Source organism: Equus przewalskii, chromosome 1 (assembly GCF_037783145.1).
Source record: "Equus przewalskii isolate Varuska chromosome 1, EquPr2, whole genome shotgun sequence".
NCBI lineage: Eukaryota > Metazoa > Chordata > Mammalia > Perissodactyla > Equidae > Equus > Equus przewalskii.
Genome location: NC_091831.1, coordinates 1,175,200 through 1,201,428, shown reverse-complemented (window position 1 = coordinate 1,201,428; position 26,229 = coordinate 1,175,200). Strand labels below are relative to the sequence as shown.

At 50.4% G+C, this 26,229-nt stretch overlaps 1 protein-coding gene across 2 annotated transcripts in view; it reads left to right on the top strand.

Moving 5' to 3' along the window:
- Nucleotides 1–26,229, top strand: part of INPP5A (inositol polyphosphate-5-phosphatase A) — a 234,673-nt gene that overhangs the window by 124,864 nt on the left and 83,580 nt on the right. For both annotated transcript variants that reach the window (XM_070631482.1, XM_070631473.1), the window contains exon 5: nucleotides 19,082–19,145. In XM_070631482.1, the coding sequence (XP_070487583.1) occupies nucleotides 19,082–19,145 (64 nt within the window). The remainder of the gene's footprint in view (nucleotides 1–19,081; nucleotides 19,146–26,229) is intronic.

Sequence of the window (26,229 nt, the reverse complement as noted above, 5' to 3'; positions counted from 1 at the left end):
CTGGCCGCCCAGGAGATTCCATCCGGAGTTGCCCTAGCATCGGTTAGTCCCTTTGTGCGGGTTGTCTGCCTGTCGACACACATGCCGGCTGTTCCCTCTTCTGAGGGAAGAAACCTCTCGACCCCACAGCTCCCCCTGGATTCTTGGTCCTGTGGAGACACTGATTTCTCTTACTTTTAAGGAAAATGACAGATACCGTTGTGGTCAGGGTGGCAGCGCCAGAGTGGAGAAAGCACACATGGAGGGGGGTTGATGGGGTCACTCTGTGCTCTTGTCAGTGTGTCTGATTTATGTCGAGGCCATTAGTGGGAGACAGCCTTTCCCGTAAGCCTATTCGTGATTTGGCCTCCTAAGGGCAGTGGGGAAGCAGAGGTCTTTCTTTCACATCGTGGCCAGCTGGCCACTGCGTGGCAGAGTGTGGGGCGTGCTGGAGCTGCTTCCTCTGCCTCTCCTGGTGGGGGTGGGGGGCCTGCAGTGGCTGGCGGTCAGTCAGGCTCCTGGTGGAGTGGCCTCCCCCTGGCTGAGGGAGGGGCATCAGACTCACGGGGGAGGGGATTAGAAATGGGCACCTCCGTGCTGTGGGAGTAGGAAGCCTTTCCTAGCTGGCACGCCCCTCCTTACTGTGCCTTTTTATTCCAGTACCAGCTAAGGACACATCTGAGGCTGTCCTCTGTTCTTCCTCTGGGTGGTCAGGGCCCCAGGGGTTGGTAGGAAATAACAGTGTCACCTAATCAGATAATTGTCAACACCGAGCTGTTATAACACTGCTCTGCATGCTTTCCATGTGTCCCCATAAAGGGCTCAAAGCTACCCTATGAAGCAGATGCTGGATTGTCTTCCCATGTTACTGATGGGGAAATTGAGGCACACAGAGGTTCAGTAACCTGATTGATGGCTCCAAACTAGGAAGAGGCAGGTGCTGGATTCGAGGTGGGCGTTCTGCTCCAGAGCTGCATTCTGAGCCGCTGGGCACTGCTCACACTCAGTGGAGGAAGGTGGGGTTGAACAAGGATGCGCTGGGGGCCGGTCAGGGTTGGTGTCGATTAGAGGTTGATCCGGTGAACACTGGGTGTTAAAGCTTGAGGCCAGGTGTTTCAGAGGTTGACATAATACAGTACCTAACTCAAGGCAGAGACAGACAGCTGCGTATTCGAGTGGCTTCTTTAACGGATGCTTGTTCTGTGTTTGTCTCCTATAGACCCTCACACAGGAAAAATTAGATACTGGCCCTGTTTTACAAGTGGGGGAACTGAGACTTTACTGATGTATGTATTTGCCCAAGTCACATAGCTAGAAATCGCAGAGCTGCAGATGGAGGCAATGAGCTGCACATGGGCCAGGAGACAGTGTTACAGTGAACCCTGGAGAGACGAGAGGACGGGGTGGGGAGTGCGTCAGGCGTGGAAGACGTGTGTGCTCACAGACATGTCACTGGAGCCCGAGAGGGGATTGGAAGTCATTTTTGAAGAGATAATAAGTGACAGTTTTCCAACATGTGAAAAATCTGAATACACAAATTCAGGAATCTCAGTGAGCCCCAAACAGGATAAAAAAAGTCTGTACCCAGACGGATCATAGTAAAACTGAGCAAAGCATACACCAAGAGGCCGTTTTAAAAGCTGCTGTGGGGAAGGAGGGAGAATGCCTTCCGAGGGGCAGCAGAAGCAGGGAAAGCCGGAGGACATTCAAGGGTACTGTCAGCCCCTGAAGGGAAACTGCCAACAGAGAATTCGATGTCCAGCAAAAGTGCCTTTCAAGAATGATGGTGGCGGGGAATGGCCCGGTGGTGCAGCGGTTAAGTTCGCATGTTCTGCTTCTTGGCAGCCCGGGGTTTGCCGGTTTGGATCCCGGGTATGGACAAGGCACTGCTTGGCAAAAGCCATGCTGTGATAGGCGTCCCACATATAAAGTAGAGGAAGATGGGCACGATGTTAGCTCGGGGCCAGGCTTCCTCAGCAGAAAGAGGAGGATTGGCAGTAGTTAGCTCAGGGCTAATCTTCCTCAAAAAAAAATAAAGAAATGACGGTGGGTTGGGGCAGCCTGTGGCCTAGTGGTTAAGTTCAGCGCACTCCACTTTGGTAGCCTGGGTTTGGTTCCTGGGCGCAGACCTGCACCACTCGTTGGTGGCCATGCTGTGGCAGTGACCCACATAGAGGTCATTGGTGGAATAGAGGAAGACTGGTGTTAGCCCAGGGCAAATCTATCTCAAAAAAAAAAAAAAAAGAAGAGGAGTGATGGTGGAATAGACATTTTTATTCAAATAAAGCCGAAAAGGCTTTGCGACCAGCAGACCCCCACAGAAGGCAGTACCTACTGAAGGATGTTCTTCACGCAGATAGAAAAGAATCCCAGGTGGAAAGCCGGAGGTGCAGAAAGGAAGGGAAAGCAGTGAGAGAGGTCTCCGTGGGGTATGCGTGTGTGTCGAGCACATGCCGTGAAATACCTCCCGTGGCTGAGAGCAGAGGGCGGAGTAACGGCCACTGGCACCAGCGGCGCCCAGCTGGGCAGGTGTCTGGGGTCAGCGCTGCCAGGGCTTGACCGAGTCCAAGCAATGAGCTGTGAGCCGGGAGAGGTGGACCCGTGTCAGGCACGCCTGTCGAACAACATCGCTGTCCTAGCACTTCCATGGAACGGGGACTGAGTTAAATTATTGGAAACTGAAGTAGACAGTGATTTCCCAGTATGATTGAAATTTAAAAATCAATTAAACCTTTTTAGTAGCGTTTTATGCGCCTCAGGCTTTTCTAATGGCCGAAGGTATTTTGTAAACAGCTTGTGTTCAGTTTGGACATCTCTTAAAGTGCATTTTACTTTAATTATCCTATATCCATAATGCACATAACCTATTTCTCCGGAACATTTGTAAGAATGAAATTGTAATTGAAAAGATAATGATTTTTGGAAGACAAAAGATAAAAGTCAGAGCTGTTTTAATTATGATGCAAACTCTCCATGTAATTTAATTGACATAAAAGTCTATTGATTTGCTTTGGTAGTCATTTAGACACGGAAAAATATGTATGACTTAATGAATTTCATAATTAAAGCCAGTTGTTGTTTGAAGACTGAGATTTTTCTTTGCTCGTTATTGAAACTTTCGATCTGCAAAGTTCTGGATTATTGAAAAGAGCATCCATATTGCAGATGAGTCTCATTTTGAGAGGCAAATACCTAAGTGATGCAAATTAAAAAAATAATGTGGGGGTGATTGCAGAGAGCCTCAGGATCCCTTCCCAGCTTTTTCACTGACGATGGACAGGACCTCTAGGTCTGCGGCATTTCTTCTCGTCGCCTAGGCTGGCAATGGGCACACAATGTGAATTCTGTAACGTGTACCTCTCCGCCTGCTCGCCCTTCTCCCATAAAACAGGCACGGCCGGCTGGTCTGCCTGCCACCTGTTGTCAGGCCTTGGCTCGTGGAATATGTCGCCCCAGGCGGAAGTCTTCAGGACTTCCTTTTGAAGAGGAAGGCCCAGGATGTTGTGCTGAATGGCAGCGGGTAATCGTCGGGTGAGGGAGACTGCAGGGCTGTGGACTGGCGAGGTCTGCAGGCCCCTCCTCACACCTGTCCCCTTCAGAAGGGCCAGGGCGGTGTCTTCAGCAGTGGGCACTGCCCACCCGGCCCGCCCTGCCCTGGCAGGGAGGACAGGCCGGAAATGCGGTGGGTGTGGGTCCTTCCTGCCCCGCCTTTCTCCCTTTCTCTGTGCTGGCAGCGTCAGCCACTCGCCGGCACCTTTCATCTCGTACACGTGGGCTGTTCCCTGGGATGCCGGAGCAGCCTCTGCCCCGTGTCTACAACTAACTATGAAGGGAGCTAGGAATTTCATGTTGCAGAATTTCTCACATCACCACCGGCCTCCAAGTTGTGGATCTGGGGGTCACTCTGCGCCCCGTGCACTCCATGTGCCAGGTCAGGCCCTGTGGCCACTCCTTCCTCCCAACTTACTTCCTGGACACCACCTGCCCCTGGTTCCATCCTCATCCCTGAGCGCCCTATGCCCCCACCAACCATTCCTGACCTCCCCTTGTCCCCATGACTCTCCTTTCTCCCCGTTGGCCACTCTTTAGCCCCACTGACCACCCTGTGTCCACACGGACCACCCCGTGTCCACAGTGACTGCTCTGTGTCCATACTGATCCCTCTGTGTCCACACTGATGGCCCCATGTCCAGACTGACCGTCCCCATCTACACTGACTGCCCCCTCTCCACGCCGACAGCCCTGTGTCCACGCTGACAGCCCTGTGTCCATGCTGACCACCCCATATCCATGCTCACCACCCTGTGTCCATGCTGAGTGCCCTGTGTCCACGCTGACTGCCCTGTGTCCACACTCACTGCTTTGTGTCCGCACTGACTACCTCGTGTCCACACTGACTGTCCCATGTTCACACTGACTGCCTTGTGTCCACCCTGACCGCCCTGTGTCCCCTACCCTTTGCTCTGGCTCTAGGCCCTCCTCAGCAAGCTCAGCATCCATGGCATTGAGGACTGTCCACATGTTGACCACCTCTCATTTACATCTGTGCCCAGACTTCTGTCCTGGATTCCAGACTGGTGCGTCCAGCTGCCTTCTGATGTCCACTTGAAGTGTCTTACAGCCATTTCAACCTCAGCTTGTCCAAAGCTGGACGCCTTCTTCCCAGAGCCCTCCCTGTCCCAGGTGACGGTGGCGCCCACTGCCAGCTGTCCTGGCAGAACCCTGGCGCTGCCGTCGAGTGCCTCCCCCGCTCACAGCCTGTGCTCAGAAGCTGAGCCTGGTGGGCAGCTCCCTCTTGCTGTCCCCATGTCATGGCACCATCTTGCTCTTGGCCGTTTCCCTGTCGGGAATTCTCAGACCCTAGGACGGTGCGCGCACGGAGGAGGTGCCAGTGATCATCTGTGGAACGGCTGCGTGAGTGAGCAAATGAGCGAGCGCGCTCAGAAAGGCTATTTCCTGAGCCAGCTGGTGACCTTACCCCGAGTTGAGGAGGGCGCAGAGCATCCCTGGCTGTTTGAGGATCTGGCATCACCCACTGCGTCACCCTCAGCACCACGTGGCACCCACCCCTGCCTGACAGCCTGTCTGCAGGGCCGCTTTAAAGGCCGTGTCGTTCCATTTAGCTGTTCCTCACCATGGTAATATGAAATGTTAACAGGCGCATTAATCTGGGGGCATTTATTGTAGGCCATGCGAGGCATTGAGTGGCTGCTGCGTGGACTGTTTGCCCTCCCTGTCAGGATGACTGGTGCTTTGCCCGGCCTTTCACGGGCTGCCTGATGGAGGACACTGCAGCCAGGGGCTGTGACATGGCTCAGCACCCCGTGTCCAGCACGCAGCTTCCACGGGGCATGCTTTATAAAATGCTCTTTAATTCAGGAGCAGAATATCATTAACTTTGTAAGTAGATGAATACAATGGACAACCAATTTAATTAACTTCTGATGTTGGCTGTTGGACAGGAGACAAAATGAAATTATACGTGCATCTCCGGAGCAGGCAGCCAGCCTAGAGAGGGGCTCGTGGTGAGGTCAGACAGGGGGACACCTTTGTGCCGTCATTTCATGTTTAGCCTCAGAAGCTGAAATTGGAAAGTCAGTACTTTGTAAATAAGTCAGCTCTCATTTGAGATGGTTACAGAGCTGCTTGGAGAGGCAGAGCAGCCCTCGTGACAGTGACATTCTAAATGCCACCGTCCCCACATGCTACCCTTCTGGACAGTACTGGATGAAATGAGCAGTAATGCCGCCCCATCCAATTAGATTGCCCGTCCCTGAGTTTATTATACAGGAAAAGATCAATGAAGCTCTACATTGATTTAAACAAAAGCTTTGTTCCATTTATTATTGTTTATAATCTAATGAATGTTATAGTAACTTTGCTTTGATTTATTACTCAATCTATTAAATTGTTTTAAAACCAGAAGTCTTGGGCTTACTCTTGTGAAATAGTTGTTCCGCCTGTTGGTAAAAAGTGTGTTATTTTTTGCGCATTATGTTCAGCCTCTTGGAAGCACTGTGAAGCGATGCGTGAGGTTGTCCTTTAAAACCAAGCAAACAGCCCTGCATGTGAGATCCAGAGCCGTGTAGCCCGTCACTCCACACACTGCTCCACACAGCCATATCTCTCTCATTTAACCGGGAGTCACTCAGCTCCTGCCGTGTACCAAGCATTGTGCTGGAGACTCACAAGTGACCAGACCACCCTCAAGGAGCTCCCCCTCCAGCTCCAGTAAAGAAGACAGATGGTAGGAAGGAAACAAGCCCACAGTCAGAGTGGGCAGCACTGCAAAAGGACAGCGGGATTTGCTGGGGCTGCTGAGGCTGTATAGAGCAGATGGGAGGGCTACTTGGAGGAGGCTGCATTTCCATGAAAACCTGCAGCAGCAGGGGGTCATGTGAGAAGAAGCTGTAAAGGGGGAAAGGCAAAGCAGGTAAATACCCTGAGGAGAGCAGAACTCGGCCTTCTCTGGGCCCTGAGAGCCAGTGTGGCTGGAACCTTGTGGGCTGCGGAAGGGGGCGTGAGGGATGTGCAGGGGCAGGCCAGGGAGGCCAGCGTGCTAGAGCGTCAGGGTTCCGTTTTCTGTTTTTAGAAGGTCGCCATGGCATCAAGTGCAGAAGAGGCCGAGGAGCAGTGGCAGGAGAGGAAGCAGGGGTCCCCGGCAGAGACCCCGCCTGGCCTGGAACAGTGGGATGGAAAGAAGTGGCAGGTTGAGATAGACAGTGGCTCTGTAATCCGTGGGATTCATGTATGGAATGGACATTTAGGGGAGGGACACAGAGGGAAAGAAGCCCCTAGAGGAATCTAGAGAAATCCACCTTTCCCCGGGAGCAGGAGGGTGAGCACTGTGATAATGTCCTGACTTGGGAGACTGGACTCCCGATGAGGATCCGGGTGGGGACTGCGTGCCCCTGGGCCTGTGAGGCTGGCCTTCAGGGGGAGCCCAGTGCTGTGCCTGTGAGAGCTGTCAACTGGCAGGGGGGACGGGGGAGGCCACCCCAAAGGGAGAGAGAGGGGGAGGGCTTCACAGGGGACCCTGAGCAGATCCACTGTGTCATTGCCGTCTGGAGGGGGAGGTGCAGAGAGGCACAGTGTGGTGCCCAGAGACCCGGAAATATAGGTGCTGGCAGGAGGAGGGAAGGGCAGGGTCCCAGGCTGCTGAGATGCCAGGGGCCATGAAGTCTACTTTGGATTTACAACCAGGGCATCATTGAAAACTTGGCATAGAATAATTTCACCGGGTTGGTGAGAGCCAGCACAAGATTGGAAACAGTGCAAAACTCCTAAACACAGAGTTAGCAGACCGGGTCTAGCAATGTGTAAACACATGCATCGTGACCAAGTTAGGTTGATGCCAAGAATGCAAGGCTGGCATAACATTTAAAGTCTCTTAAAGCAATTTCGCTACTTTAACCAACTAAAAACCAGAGCTCCCTGTGATTGTCCATCACGTCACCCTGGCCAGCCCTGCCTTGCTCATTGCCCTGTCCTCTCAGGATGATACCCAGGGCTCAGCCTGCAGACAGACTTCTCTCCCCTCAGCATTCTCACAGCCTCAAATGTCAGTCTTCACAGACAACTCACAAATGTCCCTTCTTACCCAGACATTGACCGTGAACTTGAGGCTCAGGAATCCAGCCTCCTGTGTGGCATCCCCACTTGGGTGTCTCACAGGCATGTCAGCATCACAGGTCTAGCCTGATGCCTCTTTCCACCAAACCCTGCCCTCTGTTAGTCTCCTCGACCTAAGAAAGTGGCAGCTCCCTCCTCCAGCAACTCTGACAAGGCCCTGGGGCGTTGCTGACCCTCCTTTTCTTTGAGACCCTACTTTCAATTTATTGTCAAGTCCCGCGTTCAGTTATATCCCCCACTGCGCCCTCACCTCCATGCTCCTCATCCCCAACACGCACAGCCTGTCCTCAGTGCAGAGCTGGGCTCTTTTGTTCAGCCTGGAGCCAGACCTCCTAGCAGTGCAACAAGACAAAAAAACAAAAAGAGAAAAAGTATAAGGATTGTGAAGGAGAAACAAACCGTCCTTACTCACAGATTATACAAGGGAACATAGAATTATTCGAACTAAAAGTGAGCAGAGCAGGGTTGCTGGATGTAAGATTAATATACAAAACTCAATAGCATTCCTATTCGCTAGCAACAAATGGTTGTAAGCCAACAGTGGTTTAAAAAATTTTGTTTTCTAACAGCAGTAGAAAGTAAAAGAGACTTAAGAATAAATCTAAGAAAGATCTTCAAGACCTTTATGGAGAAAATTATATAACTTTGTTAAAAGACATTTAAAAAAGACTTCAATGTATGGCTAAAGATAGGTCATGTTTATGGGAAAGACGTCTGGTTGTGAAAAAGGCGTCAGCTCTCCCCGAGCCGATCTGTAGAGGCTCTGCATTTATAGCCCTAATCCCAGCAGGGTGTTTTGGGTATAATTTGGCAGCTGTTCTGAAGTTTCATATGGAAATACAAAGGGCCAAAAATAACAAAAGCAATTGTGAAGTAAAAGAAAATGGAGCACTTATGCTACTAAATATTGACTTATTATAAAGGTAAAATAGGAAAAAGTCTTGTTATTGAAAGAGACCAATGGAACAGAATCGAGATCCCAGAGAACAGGCCCCAAATAGATGGAAATGTGGTATACAACTGTGGTGATGTAAATACTGGGGGAAACCAGACAATATGGAATTCCATCTGAAATGAAATAACACGAGATTTTGCCTTGCGCCACACCCGCAAATAAGTCCCTGTTATTATAAAAGCCTATATGGGAAAGACACAGTCTTGCGGCTCTTACATAGGAGTATGGGAAAGGTCACTGTGGAGTCAGATTAGGGAACTATTTCCAAATAAGATGTAAAGGCGTAAGCCATAAAGGAATATATCCATTGACTTGACTGCTTTAAAAACAAAAATTTCTATTTAATGAAAGATACCGTAAAACGATTGATGAGATAAGCCAAGGAGTGGGAGAAATTCTTTGTAATTCAAGTAATAGACAAAGAAAATAGGAAAATGGACAAGGGATATGAATGAGGAGTCCACAGGAGAAACCCAGCACTCCAATAAATAAAAAGCAGTGCTCGACTATGCTAGTGTAATGCAAATGCAAATCAAACCAGTGACGCATAACTTCACACCCACTCAAGGGGCAAAGATCACAGTCCACTGCCACCAGGTCTTGATGAGGCTGTGAAGCAGTGGACACTGCCCCACACTGCTGGTGGAGGTGTGGGTCGTCATGGAAACCTGTGACGCCCACCTTGAAGATGCACATACGCTATGACCCAAAAACTCCAACGACATATTATATTTATGTGTATGCACACACGTTTAATACAGACAGATCCTGTGTTTTCTCACGCTTGTGCTCAAGGACACCATGCAAGGATGTTCGTCACAGCAACAGTTGTAATAGTGAAAACATTGGAAACAGTCTTCACGTCCAACAGGAGAATGGATAAATAAATTGCAGTGTTTTTGTATATGGGGTCATTATGTGACATTAAAAATCATCTAAATTTGCATGTCTCAACATTGAACATTTCTAAAATATATCTTTGAATGGAAAAGACTCAAGTTCCTGAGGGCAAGGTAGATGTGATGGCGCGGATGACGCCGAGAGTTCCAAGCCCAACCACCTTTGACCTTGATCATCGCCATTCAAGATGGCAGCCACCTCTGGGGAGAGGACGGTGACGTCAGTGATGCAGAGCAGGGTCCAGATGCAGCTGCCCTTGTGTGGCCCTGCTGGGGTATTGCCACGTGGAGACCCTGTTGCCTTGTCTGCCCACTGGGAGCCCAGCGTGGGACAGCAGTGTCATCATCATTCATCCATGCTGCGCTGTCCTGATCCGTTTCTTCCTTTATTACTTCATTTCTTATATATAACACAATGAACACCTCTGAAATCCTCATGCAGCATAAGATCTTTCTGGAACAGTAACTTATGTCTGCCTGTGTACTCCTGCCCTGGCTCATGGCCCTACCCCCACAGATAACACCTATTCTGAATTTTGTGTTTATCATTTTATTCCTTTTTTGATGTAATTGTAATATCACATTTTTTTTGTTTTAGCTCCTTTTGATTATGTTTTTTGTTCTCTCAGTATTGTACCATATGAAGTTTTCAGAAATTTCCTCTTTCTTGACATTGTTTGTGAAGCTCATCTATAGTTTGAGTGTACTTTGTTTCTTTTCTCCGCTGTATAGTGTTCTTTTGTAGGAATATTTTGAATTTCCTTTACCCATCTTCACATTGTTAAGATTTGGGTGATTTTTAGTTTGTTAGTGTTTCCAGAATTGCAGCCACTGCATTCGTATGCACCTCTCCTGAGAGCTCCAGCTTCTCTGAAAGGGAGCTCTGTGTGTGTACGTACAAGGTGTGTGTGTATTTATGCGAGTCCCCCGGGTGTAAAACAGCTGTAACATTGTGGGGTTCTAAGCTCATGGGATGCATCCCGTCTCCCGTAGCTGTGTCCTCAGTGCTCGTTGGTCCTTGAAACTGAACGTCTTGGCGTTTCTCCTGTCTTACAAGGGAGATGAGGTGTCGAAAGAGGACACGCCCGCCCAGTGTGCCGATGCACAGCCTCGGGAGCAGTGCCAGGCCCACCGCGCTCTGACCTTCTAAATTTGTCCTCAGAGAGCGGAGGTGTTTGCAGCTGGCCCTGAGAGAATGCTAGAACTTGAGCTGAGCAGCCTGCACCCCTGACGGGAGTTTCTTCTGGTCCCTCCGCACCCGCATGCTCCTGTGCACGGCCGCATCCTGGCACGGGGTGGTCAAGTGTGAGGCGATCCGTCCGCTCTGCGGTGAGGGGCTTCTCCAGCCCTGAGTCCTTCCAGTCTGTCAAGTCAAACTTAGAACAGCTGATGTTCTGTATTTTGTTGCAAACTTGAGGATCAATTATCCACAGTATCTGATGAAGCTTTTTTCCTGTTCATAGATCCTTGTATTTTATTTTTTAAAAATAACGAGTTGAAAGTGCTTTATCCGTGGAAACACCGTAATGTGCTATCTCAGAGGAGCTTAGAATCACCGAGTTTGGTGCTGCATTTCATAAATGCAGTCGGCCTTCCTGACAGGTAGCATTTCCAGGCCACATGCTGGGCTGTGACCCCCCTCGCACGCTCTCCTGTTGCAGCAGTAGAACGTAGCAGCCAGCTTTGCAGGGGAGCCCCCTCCGGGTCCCTCCGGAGAGGCAGAAGTAGGTCTGTGTCCCCTTGCAACTGTGGGAGGGGGCTCCCTTCTGCAGGCCTTGGCGGGCGTGCCGGGGGCTCAGACCCAGCTGTTGCTCACCGGGCTGCTGGAAACCAGCAGCTGATACTTTCACGAGGATGTCGGCTGCACAGGTGACCGCACCTGTTACCACCTTGGGGTCATACTCGAGAAGCACTTGTGCGTTTTCCTCTTTCCTAGTATCCGAGAAGAAAGATATGTTCCTGTGTGCCGCTCTCGGCTAAGCTGACTTGATCTGAGCTTTGGGAATTTTCTCTCTTTCGTGCAGAAGGGGGCCGGATGCAGGAGGCGCGCAGGTTAATGATATGTACTTTGGCTGCTTACCTAATTGCGGAAATGATTAATTACTGGCCATTGATTTGTTTGCAAATACAAAGTGATGGAGGTGTTTCTAACGAGTAGCTTTGTGTACTTTCCTCCTCGGCTTCTGCCTTGGTGAGGGCGGCCCCGTCAGGGAAGTGGAAACACTCAACAGATGTGTGCTGTGCGATTGTGCACCATCTGCAGTGCATGTCGCTCTCTGTCCCTGTCCTGAGTCAGCGTGTCTGAGGAGCGGGCTTGCTGCTATCAGGGCTCAGCTCCGGAAGCAAACTGATGACTGGGTGTGGTCCTTTGTCGCATTAGCAGGCTCCAGTTGAGGCCGGCAAATGGCTTTAACAGCAGCGTTTGCAGATGCCGGGTTTGGCCCCCCCCACCCCCGCCGCTGCGGAGCTGCCTGAGGAGGCAGTTTCAGCTGCCCTCCCTGGGCGTTGAGTCATGCGAGGCCCAGGTCGGGCCCAAGCTCAGGCCGTAGCCCGTCTCAGAGACACACTCCTTGTTCCATGTTATCACGGGAGCTCGAACCTCCTGCAGCCACACAGCTCCATTTCTGCTCCACACCCAGCCCGCCCTTCAGAGCCCTGAGGGCCTGGCTCTGTCAGTGGACCGACCACACCAGGGGGCCGACCTCACACCGTGGGGTGACCCTGCTGCAGAAGGATCCGGGCCCCCGCCCTGCGCCTGCTGTTCTGGCAGAAATTCAGCACCAACTGAACTGCGTTTCACTAATGGAGAATTAATAAGCACTCTTGACAGTCAGGTTTATAAATATGTAAAAAGTATTTTAATTGTTTTTAGCAGAACAGGCAAGGAGTCAATATTCACAGACGTGACAGACACAGTGTTGACAGGTGTGGTGGTCGGAGGACTGGGCGAGCGCAGGACTTCCCGAAGGCAGGCCGGGGCGCGCTTCTATTCAGATGTCGTCGTGTCCTGTGATAAATGGATGCCCTGAACCGTATTGATAGAGTAGGTCAAACATTCAAAAAAGTTGGGTTGAACTTTGACTTTAAATATTCATTAGAGCTAATTATGGATTTTCTGACTCTCTGAATTACAGTTTCTATACCTGCGTTGGCAATTTATTTTCCATTTATTTATTGTAAACTTTATAATATTATATTAGCTTTATCACATTCAATGAGGTAATAGTTTAAATGTTTGCAATGATATTTATTTACTTACACTTTTTCAGAGTGCTTTCTTGACCTAAAACAAATGAAAATATGTCCTTTTAAAGGGCTAATGTCAGTGGTGCAGCTGTTAAGATTCATTCATGGGCTTTCTTTCTTGGGTCCACCTGCTGCATGTGTGCCCCCCCCTTCTGTCTTGCTTGCAGGGGCCCCAACTGTGTGTTGTCAGGAAAGAAGCCGAATGCCAGCTGTCCTCAGGTGTGTGCTGTTCAGGTGCCTCGGCTCCTGTTGAATGGGTTTGGGGCAGATGCCCGACAAGATGGGAGCAGGTGAGCAGTGACCTTGCTCCCAGTTTATTCTGTCCCTGCTCGATGGTGAGCCTGTTGCACTGAGAACACATCCGAGCGCCCGTCCCGCAGCTTTTAGGACCTGATGGTATCATAAGATAAATGAGTCCTGGAGGTGTGAGGTACCACACGCCATGCTGATGTGTTGCTGAGGATGCTGTACTGTACTTTTGACACCTGCTAAGAGAGTGGATCTTAAAAGTTCGCACCACAAGAAGATAAAATTGTAGCTATGTGGTGATGGGCTTGTTAGCTTAGACTCACTGTGGCATTCATTTGTTATATACAAGTATCTAATCGTTATGTTGTACACTTTACACTTATACAATTTTGTATGTCAATTATATCTCAGTAATGCTGGGGAAAAAAGAAATACTGTAACAATATTTCTGTTTGGGAAAAAAAAGAAAACCCTAATGGCAGCTCCTGCCCTGGTGTGTGGCCTTGGGCCAGGCATGGACAAGGGCTGAGGACAGGCAGGCCCTTGGGGCCCAGGGTCAGGTACATGAGACATGCAGCCCCTGTGTCCCCTGGTGGCAGAGACCCTGTCTGTACTGCCTGGGCCTCCCTGTGAGGGGCCATATTGCATCTCTCTCGAGGGGGCTCCCTCCATCCCCCAGAGGGCCCTGTCATGTGTCAGCTGGCCTGAAGTGCTTGCATTTGGGTCGTGGTCAAGATGCAGGCCGGGAGGCCCAGTGGGGTGGCTTCACGTGTGTGCGCGCGTGTGGGTGTATGTGCACGTGTGTGCAGGTGTGTGTGTGTGTGTGTGTGTGTGTGTGTGTGAGAGACCGGTCAGGGACGGAATGTGAGTTTGCTGCTTAGTGTACCACTTCAGCTGTCCCTGCCAAGCACAGCATGGGTGGGGGGCCCGCAGCCGCAGCCAAAACAGACTGTAGTCTGGTGCTCAGTAGTGCCCCCTCTCTGCCGCTGGCTCCTGGAGCACACTCAGTTAGACAGTGGGTGTCTAGGGGCAAACTGTATTTTCCAGTCAGGTGTCCTTGGACGAGCCCAGCACCCCGTCCTCCACCAGGCCTGTCCCAAGGCCCCACATGTGCGGGCCTGAGGTGAGCCGGCCCATGCGTGTGCCTCGGTCGGTCCCGGCTGGCCCTCACCGAGTGCTCTCGGCAGACGCTGGAGGGTCTTCTCCTCCAGGAAGCTGGACAAGGCCTCAGCGCTGTGCCTCCAGCAAGTCAGCAGACGTCTGTCTCTGGGTCTGCAGCTTTGCCTGCCTGTGTGTGGCATCGCCGAGGCACACTCTGGCCTGGAGCAGGGCCGGAAACCTTGGCTCACCCCTGCTGGTGTGGCCCTGCTGCCTGGGCTCTGGGGAGGACGCAGCCGTGTCTGTCCCTGTGCTCCTTGTGCACTGAGCCCTGGAGAGGTTTAAAAGTCCCCAGGCGCCTGGACTGTGGGAACTGTTTAGAGGGGACTGTCTTTAGGTCGGGAGGTTGTCTCTCTTCCCACTTTTCACAAACGTGGTTTTTATTAACCCTAGCATGGCAACACTGAGTTTGGAATTGGGGGAGCTGTTGCCTCTTTGCTCCCGCACCTGCTGGGGACGAAAGAGACAGCTGGCCGCCCACCACTGGGCAGAGCTGGGACCTGCAGCCGGGTGCCTTGCTTGTGTGCCTTTCCTCGGGAAGAGGGCTGTGGTGGCCTCTGCCAGCTGGTTGTGGTGACCTGGCCTCCTCCCGGGCTGTGGCTCTGAGCAGAGGTGCCCTTAGTGTAATCGGGAGGCCGTGTCGAGAACTACGAGCGTCCGTGTCCTCCCTCCTGCTTGCAGTGTTTGGACCAGGCTTGGCAGAAGGCCACAGTTGCAGCATCGTCCATGAGGGTAGGCCACGCTGACACCCAGCAGTGGCAGGAAGGCTTAGAATGCAGTGACAGTGACACAGCACCCCAGGACATAAGAGCTCAGCCAGGAGCCATCCCTCTTGAGATTGCAGCAGCCTTTGCCGGGGGCACGCTGGAGTGGGCCCTGCGAGGTTTGCAAGCGTGTCATAGGTCCTCACCGCATACCCCTGTGCGCACGGGTCACCCTGCCCCCGCGCCTGTCACCTGGACTAACCAGCATCATGGGCAGTGGAGCAGGGGCCCAGCAGTCAGTCTTTGGGAAGGCGTGCATGTGACAGCACGCAGGTGTCCACATCAGAAGCTGGGCTGGTGGGATGTGCTGATGGCACCAATGTGGGACGGGAGAGGAGAAGGAGTTGATGGTGGCCCTGCATAGTGTGCAAACAGAGACTGGACTCTGGTTTGACGTGAGGAGGTGAGCACACCTGGGGGGGGGTGGCGCTTGCAGGGGCACGTTTCAGAGTAAGGGTGCAGGGAGACGGTGTGAGGGAGAGCGCGGGACACAGACACTTGCCCTTCACAGGAGGGGCAGCCAGGTGGACCCAGGGCAGGCAGGTGGCTACACTGGGTAGTGGGAACAGGTGGACGACCACACAGAAACAGCAGTGGGAGCGTGCCCAGCCACCCAAAACCCACCGAGCAAGGAGCAGGACCCAGGGGCTTCTGCATTGTGTAGTTAGACTTCTTGTAGAGCCGACAGCCAGAAAAGACAACTTAGAACCAAGCAGGGGCTCAGGGAGATGTGAGCTCCGGCTTGACAGCTTGACCCATACATTGCCAGCTCTGTGTGTGTGTGTGTATACTGTAATACAAAGGCAGACTGTGTGTGTGTGTGTGTGTGTACTGTAATACAAAAGCAGACTGTGTGTGTGTGTGCTGTAATACAAAAAAGACTGTGTGTGTGTATACTGTAATACAAAGGCAGACTGTGTGTGTGTGTGTGCTGTAATACAAAGGCAGACTGTGTGTGTGTGCTGTAATACAAAGGCAGACTGTGTGAGTGTGCTGTAATGCAGAGGCAGACTGTGTGTGTGTGTGTGTGTGTGTGCGGTAATACGAAGGCAGACTGTGTGTGTGTGTGCTGTAATACGAAGGCAGACTGTGTGTGTGTGTGCTGTAATACAAAGGCAGACTGCGTGTGTGTGCTGTAATACAAAGGCAGACTGTGTGTGTGTGTGCTGTAATACAAAGGCAGACTGTGTGTGTGCGTGTGCATGTGGACATGTGCCTGTGCCTGAGGTATAGTACAAAGGCAGGCTCTGTGTGCGTTTGTGTGCACGCGTGCAGGCTGTAATACAAAGGCAGAGGAGTGTCCCCTGCTGGAGAGGCTGCGGACTCTGCCCTGGTTGGTGGTCCTCCAGGGTCGTATTGCTGTCCTGGGAAAGCGTGCCCTAGCCCGTGCCCACATGAGAATGACTTAGTAGTTTTTGAGGCAAGAGTTGATTGATTCTAATACATTGTTTTTTATGTATAATTATTGAAATGTCTCTTTTCCATCTGAATTCCACATAATAGTAAATTTAGCTTTGCTTGTATGATGAAATATTTATTATTTTTTCTTTTTTATGTATTTATTTTTTAAAGATAGGCTTTTTTGTTGTTGAGGAAGATTGGCCCTGAGCTAACATGTATTGCCAGTCTTCCTCTTTTTTTTCTTCTCCCCAAAGCGCCCCAGTACCTAGTTGTATATCCTAGTTGAAGGTTCTTCTAGTTCTTCTGTGTGGGACGCTGCCTCAGCATGGCTTGGTGAGCAGTGCTAAGTCCATGCCCAGGATCTGAACCCGCGAACCCTGGGTGGCTGAAGCAGAGTCAGGAACTTAACCACTCAGCCACGGGGCCGGCCCCGAAATGCTTATTTTCAAATGTGGGAGCAGGTGGGTGGCTGTCAGAAGGATGAAAATTGATCTGACTCCATAACCCACCTCTTGTAAAACGCAGACACAGCTGCACACGTGTTGCTCCCTCATGGTGACGCTGACTCAGTGGCTTTGTGGGGGTGCATTGCACTGTGTCGAGCTGTCTTTGCTCAGGGGCACAGCACGGGGAGAGTCTCGGACCTTTGCAGCCAGGGTCCCAGCAAGGCCTGGGACACGTGGTGGGGGCCCTGTCGTGGAGGGTTTCCCCTCTCCTGGGATTATGAGATCTGGAAAGCTTTCTCTCCCTGTGTTGCTGACTCGCCTTGTCAGTGACACCTAAGGAGGTAAACGCCGTGGATGGCTCTGCCCCAGCATGCGGGTCGGAACTGCCTTTCAGTGAGGCCCAGATTCCAGGGAAGGAGGCCGAGACCCACATTCTCTTGTGGTCAGCTCATCACATCCCTGGGTTGGTCACCAGCCAGCTTCCCGGGCAGGAGGGGGACAGAGGCTCCTGCCTCTTCCTGTGTGTGGAGACGGAGGCAGGCAGGGTGGTGCAGGTGCATGTCCTTACCTGGCGCTGCAGAGCTGGCTGGGATGTCCAGGGGCTGTGAGGTGCCAAAAGGGACCGGTCCCGAGTCACCGCAACCTCGGCCTCCCTTGTCCCGCCGCCAGCAGTCCAGAGCACCCCCGAGGCGGCCACCCCCCCACCGCCCCCACTTCTCTGGGCTCCCTCCTGCCCTGCAGCCCCTCCCCCCACACCCACCAGGCAGCCTTGCACCCAGAAGCCAGCCACTCCCTCCAAGCTCCAGGCCGAGGTTGGGGGGCGCGTAAAGGACGCTGGCAGCGAGTTCGGGAACTTGAACTTGTGCTTCGACACTGGTGATCTTTGGCATCGCTGCGGATTTTCTTCATCGAGACCACAGTGTGTGGTCACGCAGGAGAACGTTCTTCCAGAGAGATCCACGCAGAAGTGTTCAGGCGTGAAGGGTCATGGGGTCGGCAGCTACTTTCACGTGGTTCCACCAAAAACAGCGTGTGTGTGTATGTGTGTGCGTGCATGTGTGTGTGCGTGTGCACTCAGACACAGAAAGATGGAGTGTGCATGCCAGTGCTGGCAGCTGGGAATCTGGGTGAGGGGCCCTCATGTCATTGTCCTGCTCTTTCAGCTGTAGACTTGACACTTTTCAAGATGAAATGTTGGGATTACAAACGCCCGCAGTGGCTCGACGTCTTTCCCCTCCAGGCAGGCCCTGTCTGCTCTTCCCTGACTGCCCTTGGCCACAGCGGGCTCCTCTGCTCGGCAGCTCTGTCCACCGTCTCCCTCGGTCCCTCTTTCTCCACTTTGTCAAGCATCACCATCTGCCCCAGGAGTGTGTCTTGGCCACTGGGATGTGAGCTCCACGAGAGGAGGGCTCGTTGGTCTGTCAGATCTGAGCTATAAAGGTCTAATCCACAGACAGTAATAGTCATCTTTTTGAGGGCATCATTCAGTGGGTTTTAACAAATGTATCATTTTGTACTCACCACCACAGTCCTGTGGTAGAGTATGTTTATCGCTCGAAAGTTCCCTAGGTCCCTTGTTGGGGTTGTCAGATGTAGCAAAGGAAAAGAATATATATGTACACGTATACACATATGTCTCTATATAGACATGAATACACACAGAAATCTTTATGTATATATATATACACACATACACACACACGAAAAACACGAAGTTCAGTTTGAATTTCAGATAAACAACAAGTAACTTTTAGGGTCAGGTGTCCCATGCACCCTCCTTTGGTGGCCCTTCCCAGCCCAGCCCGGCCCATGCAGTTTTGCCTTTTCCTGGATGGGGAAAGCAGGACTGGACCTCCACACCCAGAGTAGCTCCTGGCCCCAGGCAGGCACTCCATGGCTGCTTGTCCAGTTAGTCCCTGGAGGGGCAGGCCTGGCTCGCTCCCCAGGACATGATGATGCAACTCAGTCCTGAAAGGCGAGAAGGTGAGAGGGAGGGAAGGACAGGGCAGAGACCAGCATGTGGTGGCTCTGGTGCGGGCCACGGGTGGAGCAGGGACGGCCGGACGGCCTGTGGCAGAGCTGAGGGTCCGAGCCCTCCCGGCAGAGGTGGACAGTGCTGGTCGTGCGTCTGTGGGAGGGAGGGCCGACTGCGCGGTTGGCCCCACGGCTTGAGCTCCAGGTGTTTGGGTGTCAGTAGGTGCTGTGGTTAACATCTCGAGTCTGAGGGACTGTGATTAAGTTACAAGCAGTTAAAACCCTTATTCTAGTTGAAAAGAGCTTTTTATTCGCTGCTTACGTGGCTTTAGAGGTGTCCCAGGCCCGGCTCACTCGATTTCTCTTTTTGCTCTACAGGCACTAGGAAGCTTTTATTTTCTGCACGAATCCTTAAAAAACATCTACCAATTTGACTTTAAAGGTAAGACTCCATGCTGTCCCTTGGTGGTAGGCCCCCACCCTCTGCTCGGTGGCCTGGCCTCTTCTGGTCCCTTCCGCCCAGTGCCCCTGTGGGAGGGCCAGTGTGGGCTGGGTTTAATTGAGTCACTTGCCGGCAGTCACTAACCAGGGATCTGCCCCGGAGACTTCCCACTGCCGCGCCCCTGCCAGCTCTCCTGCTCCAGGCCAAGCTCAGGCCGTCCCCTGATCAAGTTACGAGGAGAAGGAAATGGTTTTGTGTCTGCGTCCCTATCAAATGTGAGAAAATAGAAAACAGAATGGGAGGATGGCTTATTTCAAAAGTAAGCAGACGAGAGCGTGTTTGGGGCAGAAAATGTTGTCCCATATTAAATGGGCAAACCTGCGTGTCTGTACTGAGAAGATTTGCTCTCAGATGCTCCCGATGACACAGCCTTCGTCTTTGCCTGGGGCATTCAAGTCTGTCACCCCACATCTGAGGAGTTTCCGTCCCTGCCCGCCCAGTCTGCGGGGTGCTCATGTGTTTCTCTTCCGTTGGAGATCGTCTCTTCATGTTACGTGTGAATTCCTGTGAGCTCCATTTGGGCTGCTGAGCCAGATCACATTAATTTGAAATGTCATTAAAGTTGTAATAACTGTGGAGAGCAACTGATTATGTCACTGTGTTCAGATTCATTATCTTTGCTCGCTTGGAGACAGATCACCTCTTGCGGAATGGAGAAGCAGAGTCTTCTCCAAATTGCTTGAGTAGTGATTCCATCAATGTTGAAAACAGGATCCCGGCCAGCAGGGGACTTCTCGCTGGCCTGTTACCTGGGGATCCTTCACGTACCGTTAAACATGAGCACCTGGCTTCCCACTGAGGAACTTGGTGGAATAGTCAGGTGGACTTGGCAGGAGACGGGCCAGAGGCCGCTCTTCCCACGATCTTAATAAACACTGGACATCAGTGTGTTGTGTCCTCAAGCAATGGAACTGAGAGTGACCGTGAGCAGAGGGGACATGTTCAAACACAGCGTGTTCCAGGGGAAGCTGGAGCAGGCCAGGGCTCCCCTTCCAGGAAGGCTGTGCCTGGAGCTTGAGCTCGCCCCAGATCCATTGGACTTCTCCTTTTGTGAGTAATCCTTTGCATACATATCTTATTACTAAATCAGATCAGTCATAAGTACCTGGCTCGCCTATGGTTTGTTTAAAACTGTATGTTAGACGTACGTTTGACTCCAACAAAACTTTACCCAGGGGCCTCCACAGTATCAGTGACAAGGAGTGTGACAATGATGGACAGTGGACAGGTACTGAGCGCTCGCGCCCAGCAGGGGTACGCGTCAGTCCTGACAGCTCTCGCAGTGGTCCGGGACGTGGTGTTCCTGCCGTCCTGCGGCACGGGCGTGTGGTGCGGGGCTCGGCCGCCTGCCCCCTGCTCTTGGAGGCTCGCTCTCCTGCCTTGAATTGAGTTACAGCAAAAGCAATCCAGAATTTGTGAAAAGTTTGAATAAACTTTTTAAAAAGAAATAGCCTGAATTTTAGCGAATAAGTATCTAGTTAGAAATTTAAGGACTCCCAAAAGGTAAAGGTGAAAGGGGTGAGAGGGACTTCCAGGCTCCCATCCAGCATGTGAAGAGCTCGGAAGTCATGGCTTAACATCCTCGCGAGAAAAAAGCCAAACATACTGAACGTAGGCAACTCTTCTTAGAGCCCCCCGAGGAGCGAGGCCACAGGGCACGCCACTGCCCGCAGGACTGGAGAGAAGACGGGCTTCCCCAGAGAGTCGGAGCTGACCGGGAGCAGAGGCTGCTGCTGGAGCTGCCCTGCCAGGAACAGCCAAAGGGTGTTGACCCCACGCTGGAGGCCGGGTGAGGACTAGCCTGAGAGAGATTCCCGGGCCCCAGCTGTGGGGCCCCACACTTTCGCGAGTTGCCTGCAGGAGCCCCACCATGTGCTCGTGGTGAAGATCAGAGAAAAAGCCGCTTGTGCTCCTGGCAGAGGGGAGAGGAGCTGTTTAGAAATATGCCCAGCACGTCCTGTTCATAAAGGCCTGCCCTCAAGGGAGACCACTCACCAGAGCCCCACCCACGGGGGTCCTGCCTGGGCCTAACCGAGGAGGGAGGGAAGAGGAAACTCCAGCACCCCGAGTCTTCTGTCGCACTGACATGGGGTACTGAGAAGCGTGCGTGACAGTCACAGCCCAGGGCACATGCTAAGTGAAAGGTCGAGACCTAATCATTCTACCTAATGTAGAATGTTTTCCTCCACCACATCGTGGCGTCGAGCTGTTGGGATGGAAAGCCCTGCAGAGCTCAGACTCCGCTGGAGAAGGAGTCTCACAAGAACACGGACACTGGAGGATGCTTTAGCCTCCAACGCCTGCAGTGGACGCAGCCCAGCTGCTCGCCAGGTAAGCATGAAGCCTTGCACAGAACTCCTCGCTACCTCAGCCCTTTTTACCCAATTGTTCATGTTCTGCTTTCAAGAAAAAATTACAAGCCATGCTAAGAGGCAGAAACATGATCTGGAGAGAAAGTATGCGTCAGGACCAGACTGGAATGTGGCAGAGATTTGGAATTTTCAGACTAGGAATTTAAAATAACCGTGATTAATATGCTAAGGACTGTAATGGAAAAAATGGATAGCATGAAAGAACAGACGGGTAACTTAAGAGGAACCATAGAAACTAAGAAAGAAGCAAAAGGAAAAACTAGAAATCAAAAACAATGTAACAGAAATGGAGAATGCCTTTGATGGACTCGTCAGACTGGACATTGCTAAAGAAAGAATCAGTGAACTAGAAAATATGTCGTTAAAAATCTTCTAAATTGAGAAGCAAAGAGGAAAAACGAAAAAGAACAAAACGTCTAAGAACTGTGGGACGGCTACAAAGCAGTAGCATGTGCGCAACGGGATGCCAACAGGAAAAGCGGGAGGGGGAGCAGCGGGAGAAATACTGGGAGTAATGATGGCCAGGAATTTCCCAAAATTAATAATTGACACCAAACTACGGATCTTGGAAGCTCAGAGAACATCAAGCAGGATAAAAACGAAACAATCTATACCTAAGCACATTGTATGCAAACTGCAGAAAACCGAAGATGAAGAGAAAATCTTGAAAGAAGCTGGGGAGGTGGGCAGGGGGACACGACATCCCTTCCCTATAAAGGAACAGGGATAAGAATTATATCCACCTTCTCTTCAGAAATCAGGAAAGTAAGGAAGATGGTGTGAAATATTTAAATTGTTGGGGGAAAACCCCCACCAACCTAGAATTCTGTATCCAGCAAAATTGTCCTTCAAAAGTGAGGGAGAAATAAAGACTTTCTCAAACAAAAGTTGAGGAAATTTGTTTCCCATAGATTTGCTGAAAGAAGTTCTTTGTTAGAAGTTCTATGACAGAAGGAAGATGGTATAGGTCAGAAAGTTGGCTCTACATAAATAAAGATTGTTAGAGTAGGAATAAAGATAAAATATTTTCTTCTTCTTTTTTTTTTTTGAGGAAGATTAGCCCTGAGCTAACATCTGCCGCCAACTCTCCTCTTTTTGCTGAGGAAGACTGGCCCTGAGCTAACATTGTGCCCATCTTCCTCTACATGTGGGACGCCTGCCACAGCATGGCTTGACAAGTGGTGCTAGGTCCACACCTGGGATCCAAACCAGCGAACCCCGGGCTGCTGAAGTGGAAAGCACAAACTTAAGTGCTGTGCCACCAGGCTGGCCCCTATTTTTCTTATTCTTAATTGATCTAACAGATCACTTTTGTTCACAGTATTAAGAACAACAATGTGTCAGGTGACTGTTGATATGGATCAGTGAAATGAAGGACAGAAATGTTATAAGGGATAGGAGGGGGAGTTGGGAATGCTCTGTTCTAAGGAACCTGCACTGTCTCTGAAGGAATGTAGTGCTATTTGAAAGTGGACTTGGGTTAGTTGTAAATGTGTATTGCAAACTCCAAGGCAAGCACTAAAAAATTTTTCAATGAAGTATAATTGATACACTGCAAGTAGAGAGAAAATAGAATTATATATAATGCTCAATTAAACCAGAGAAGGCAGAAAAGAGGGGAAGACAACAAAGCAACAAAGAACAAAGACAATAATTAGAAAAGTTACAAATAGGAAGGTATTAGCTCCAGCTGTATCAACAATCACTTTAAATGTGAGTGGCCTAAATACACAAAAGAGACTGTCATAGTGATTCAAAAAAAATACCCAACTGTGTGTTGTCCACTAGAAACCCACTTAAAATATATAGACACATAAAAATTAAAAGTAAGTGGATGGAAAGAGATATACACTGTTAACGCTAATCAAGAAAAGCTAGAGTGGCAATATTAGTTTCAGATAAAGCAGATTTCAAAGCACAGAAAGTTATCGGGGATAAAGAAAGCCATTAAATAATGATAAAGGGGTCAATTCTCTAAGAAGACATAACAATCCTTAACTTGTATGCACCTAACAACAGAGCATCAAAATACATGAGGCAAACACTGGTAAAACTGCAAGAAGAAATAGATGGATGCGCTGTTAGAGTTGGAGACCTCAACACCCCCTGTCAGAAATGGACAGACCCAGCTGGCAGAAAATCAATAAGGATGTAGTTGAACTCAACTTCATCATCAATCAACTGGATCTAATTGACATAGACCACCTCATCTAACAACAGCAGAGTGCACCTTCTTCTGAAGCTCAAGTGGAACATTCACCAAGATAGACCACATTCTGGGCCGTAACACACATCTTCACAAATTTAAAAGAATAGAAATCACGCAAAGTATACTCTCGGAGTACAATGGAATTAAACTAGAAATCAATAACAGAAAGCTTGGATATAAAACAACACACTTAATAACACATGAGTCAAGAAGTCTCAGAGAAATTTAAACATATATTTAACTGAATGAAAATGATACAATTATCAAAATGTGTGGGGTGTAGCAAAAGCGGTGCATTTACAGCATCAAATACGTAAATCAGAAGAGGTAAGATAAAATCAATAATGTAAGCTTCTGCCTTAGGAAACCAGAAGAGCACATTAAATCCAAAGTAAGCACAAGAAAAGAAATAATAAAAATTAGAGCATAAATCAATGAAATTGAAAACAGCAACTCAGTAGAGAAAACTAATGAAATCAAAAGCTGGTCCTTTGAAAAGGTCAATAAAACTGATAAACCTTTAGCCAAGCTAACCAAGAAAAAAAGAAGACACAAATTACTAATATTAGATATGAGAGAGGGGCCACCGCTACTGATCCTGTGGACATTAAAAGGACAATAAAAGTATATTATGAACAAGTCTGTGCCTATAAATTTGATAACTTAGATGGCCCAATTCCTTGAAAGATACAGTCTACCCAAGTTCATGCAAGGAGGACTAGATAATCTGGGTAGGTCTTTATCTATTAGAAGAAATTCAATCCATAATTAATAGCCTTCTAAAAAAAGAAAGCATCAGGCTCAGATGGTTTCACTGGTGAATTCCACCAAACATTTAAGGAAGAAATTATACTAATTCTCTACAATCTCTTCCAGAAAATAAAAGCAGAAGGAACACTTCCTAATTCATTCGATGAGGCCAGGATTACCCTAATACCAAAACCAGATAAAGATATTATAAAAAAGGAAAACTATAGACCAGTAGACCGGTATCTCTTATAAACATAAAAGGCAAAAATCCTCAACATAATATTAGCAACTCAAATCCAACAATGTATGAGAATTATACAGAATGACCAATTCAGATTTATTCCAGGTGTGCAGGTCTCAGAATTCAAAAGTCAATTAATGTAATCCATCACGTCAATATGCTAAAGAGGAAAAATCACATGATCATGTCAATAGATGTTGAAAAAGCATTTGACAAAATCCAACACCTTCTTATAATAAGAACTCTGAGCAAACTAGGACTAGAGAGGAACTTCCTCAACTTGGTAAAGAGCACCTACAAAAGCTGCAGCTAACGTTATACTGAATAGAGACTAGATGCCTTTCCTCTTAAAGTCAGTAACAAGGTAAGGACGTCCCCTCTCCCTGTTTCTCTTCAACATCATTATTGGAAATCTTGACTAATGCAGTAAGCAAAGAAAAGGCTTTTGATGGGAGGAGACTGTCGTTCTCAGATGACATGATTATCTATGTAGAAAATCCCAAGAGAGAGGAGAGCCAAGATGGCGCCATGAGTAGTCCTCTTTGTCTCTCGCCCTTCGAGTCTACAATTATTTAGACACTTATCGCTTGACAAAGGATATCCAGACAGCATCTCAGGACGTCTGAGACACCCACGCGACTATACATCGGAAGGCGGATGGACTTTCCTCCGGGAGGATGTGGAAATAGGTGAAAACTCTCCGACCCTGACGGGCAGCCTAGTACCCGCAAGCGGCTTTCTTCCAACGGACGCCCCCAGAGGATCCACACACATCTAGGGCAGGAGCAAGAACAAAACAGAGGAGCGACGGTGGAAACAGGTGACCAGAACCCTACCTAAACCCCCTGCAATTACTCCTAAACGCAGAGGGAAACTTTGGAGTTGCACACCTGAGCCCGCGGGGAGAGTCTCTCCCCGCCATTGGCGGGGAGACCCAGCCTGGTGCTCGGGGCGCCCGGAGGGTCCCAGAGAGAGACACGGAGGGCACGGAGGTCTCCCAGCTGCCGTTGCCCGCCCTGTGGGACTAGGGATTGCCGGAGATCTCGGAGAGGACCGGGGCTGGGGGAACTTTCAAAGGCCGGTTCTGCGACCCGGAGGGGAAGCGCTGGAGCTCCGCCCGGGCAGCAGACAAAACTCTCTGTGTGCCGTTAGCAGAGGGGCCACGCTGAGCATTCACGGCTCCGGGAGAGGCCCGGAGAGAACCCCAGAGGGCGGGGTGACCCCCAGCTGCCGTTGCCCGCCCCGTGGGGCTAGGGATTGCCAGAGATCTCGGAGAGGACCTGGGCGGGGGGAACTTTCAAAGGCCGGTTCTGCGACCCGGAGGGGAAGCGCCAGAGCTCCGCCAGGCAGCAGACCAAACTCTCTGTCTGCCATTAGCAGAGGGGCCACGCCCAGCATTCAGGGCTCCCGGCAGAGGCCCGGAGAGAAGCCCAGAGGGCGGGGCGATCCCCA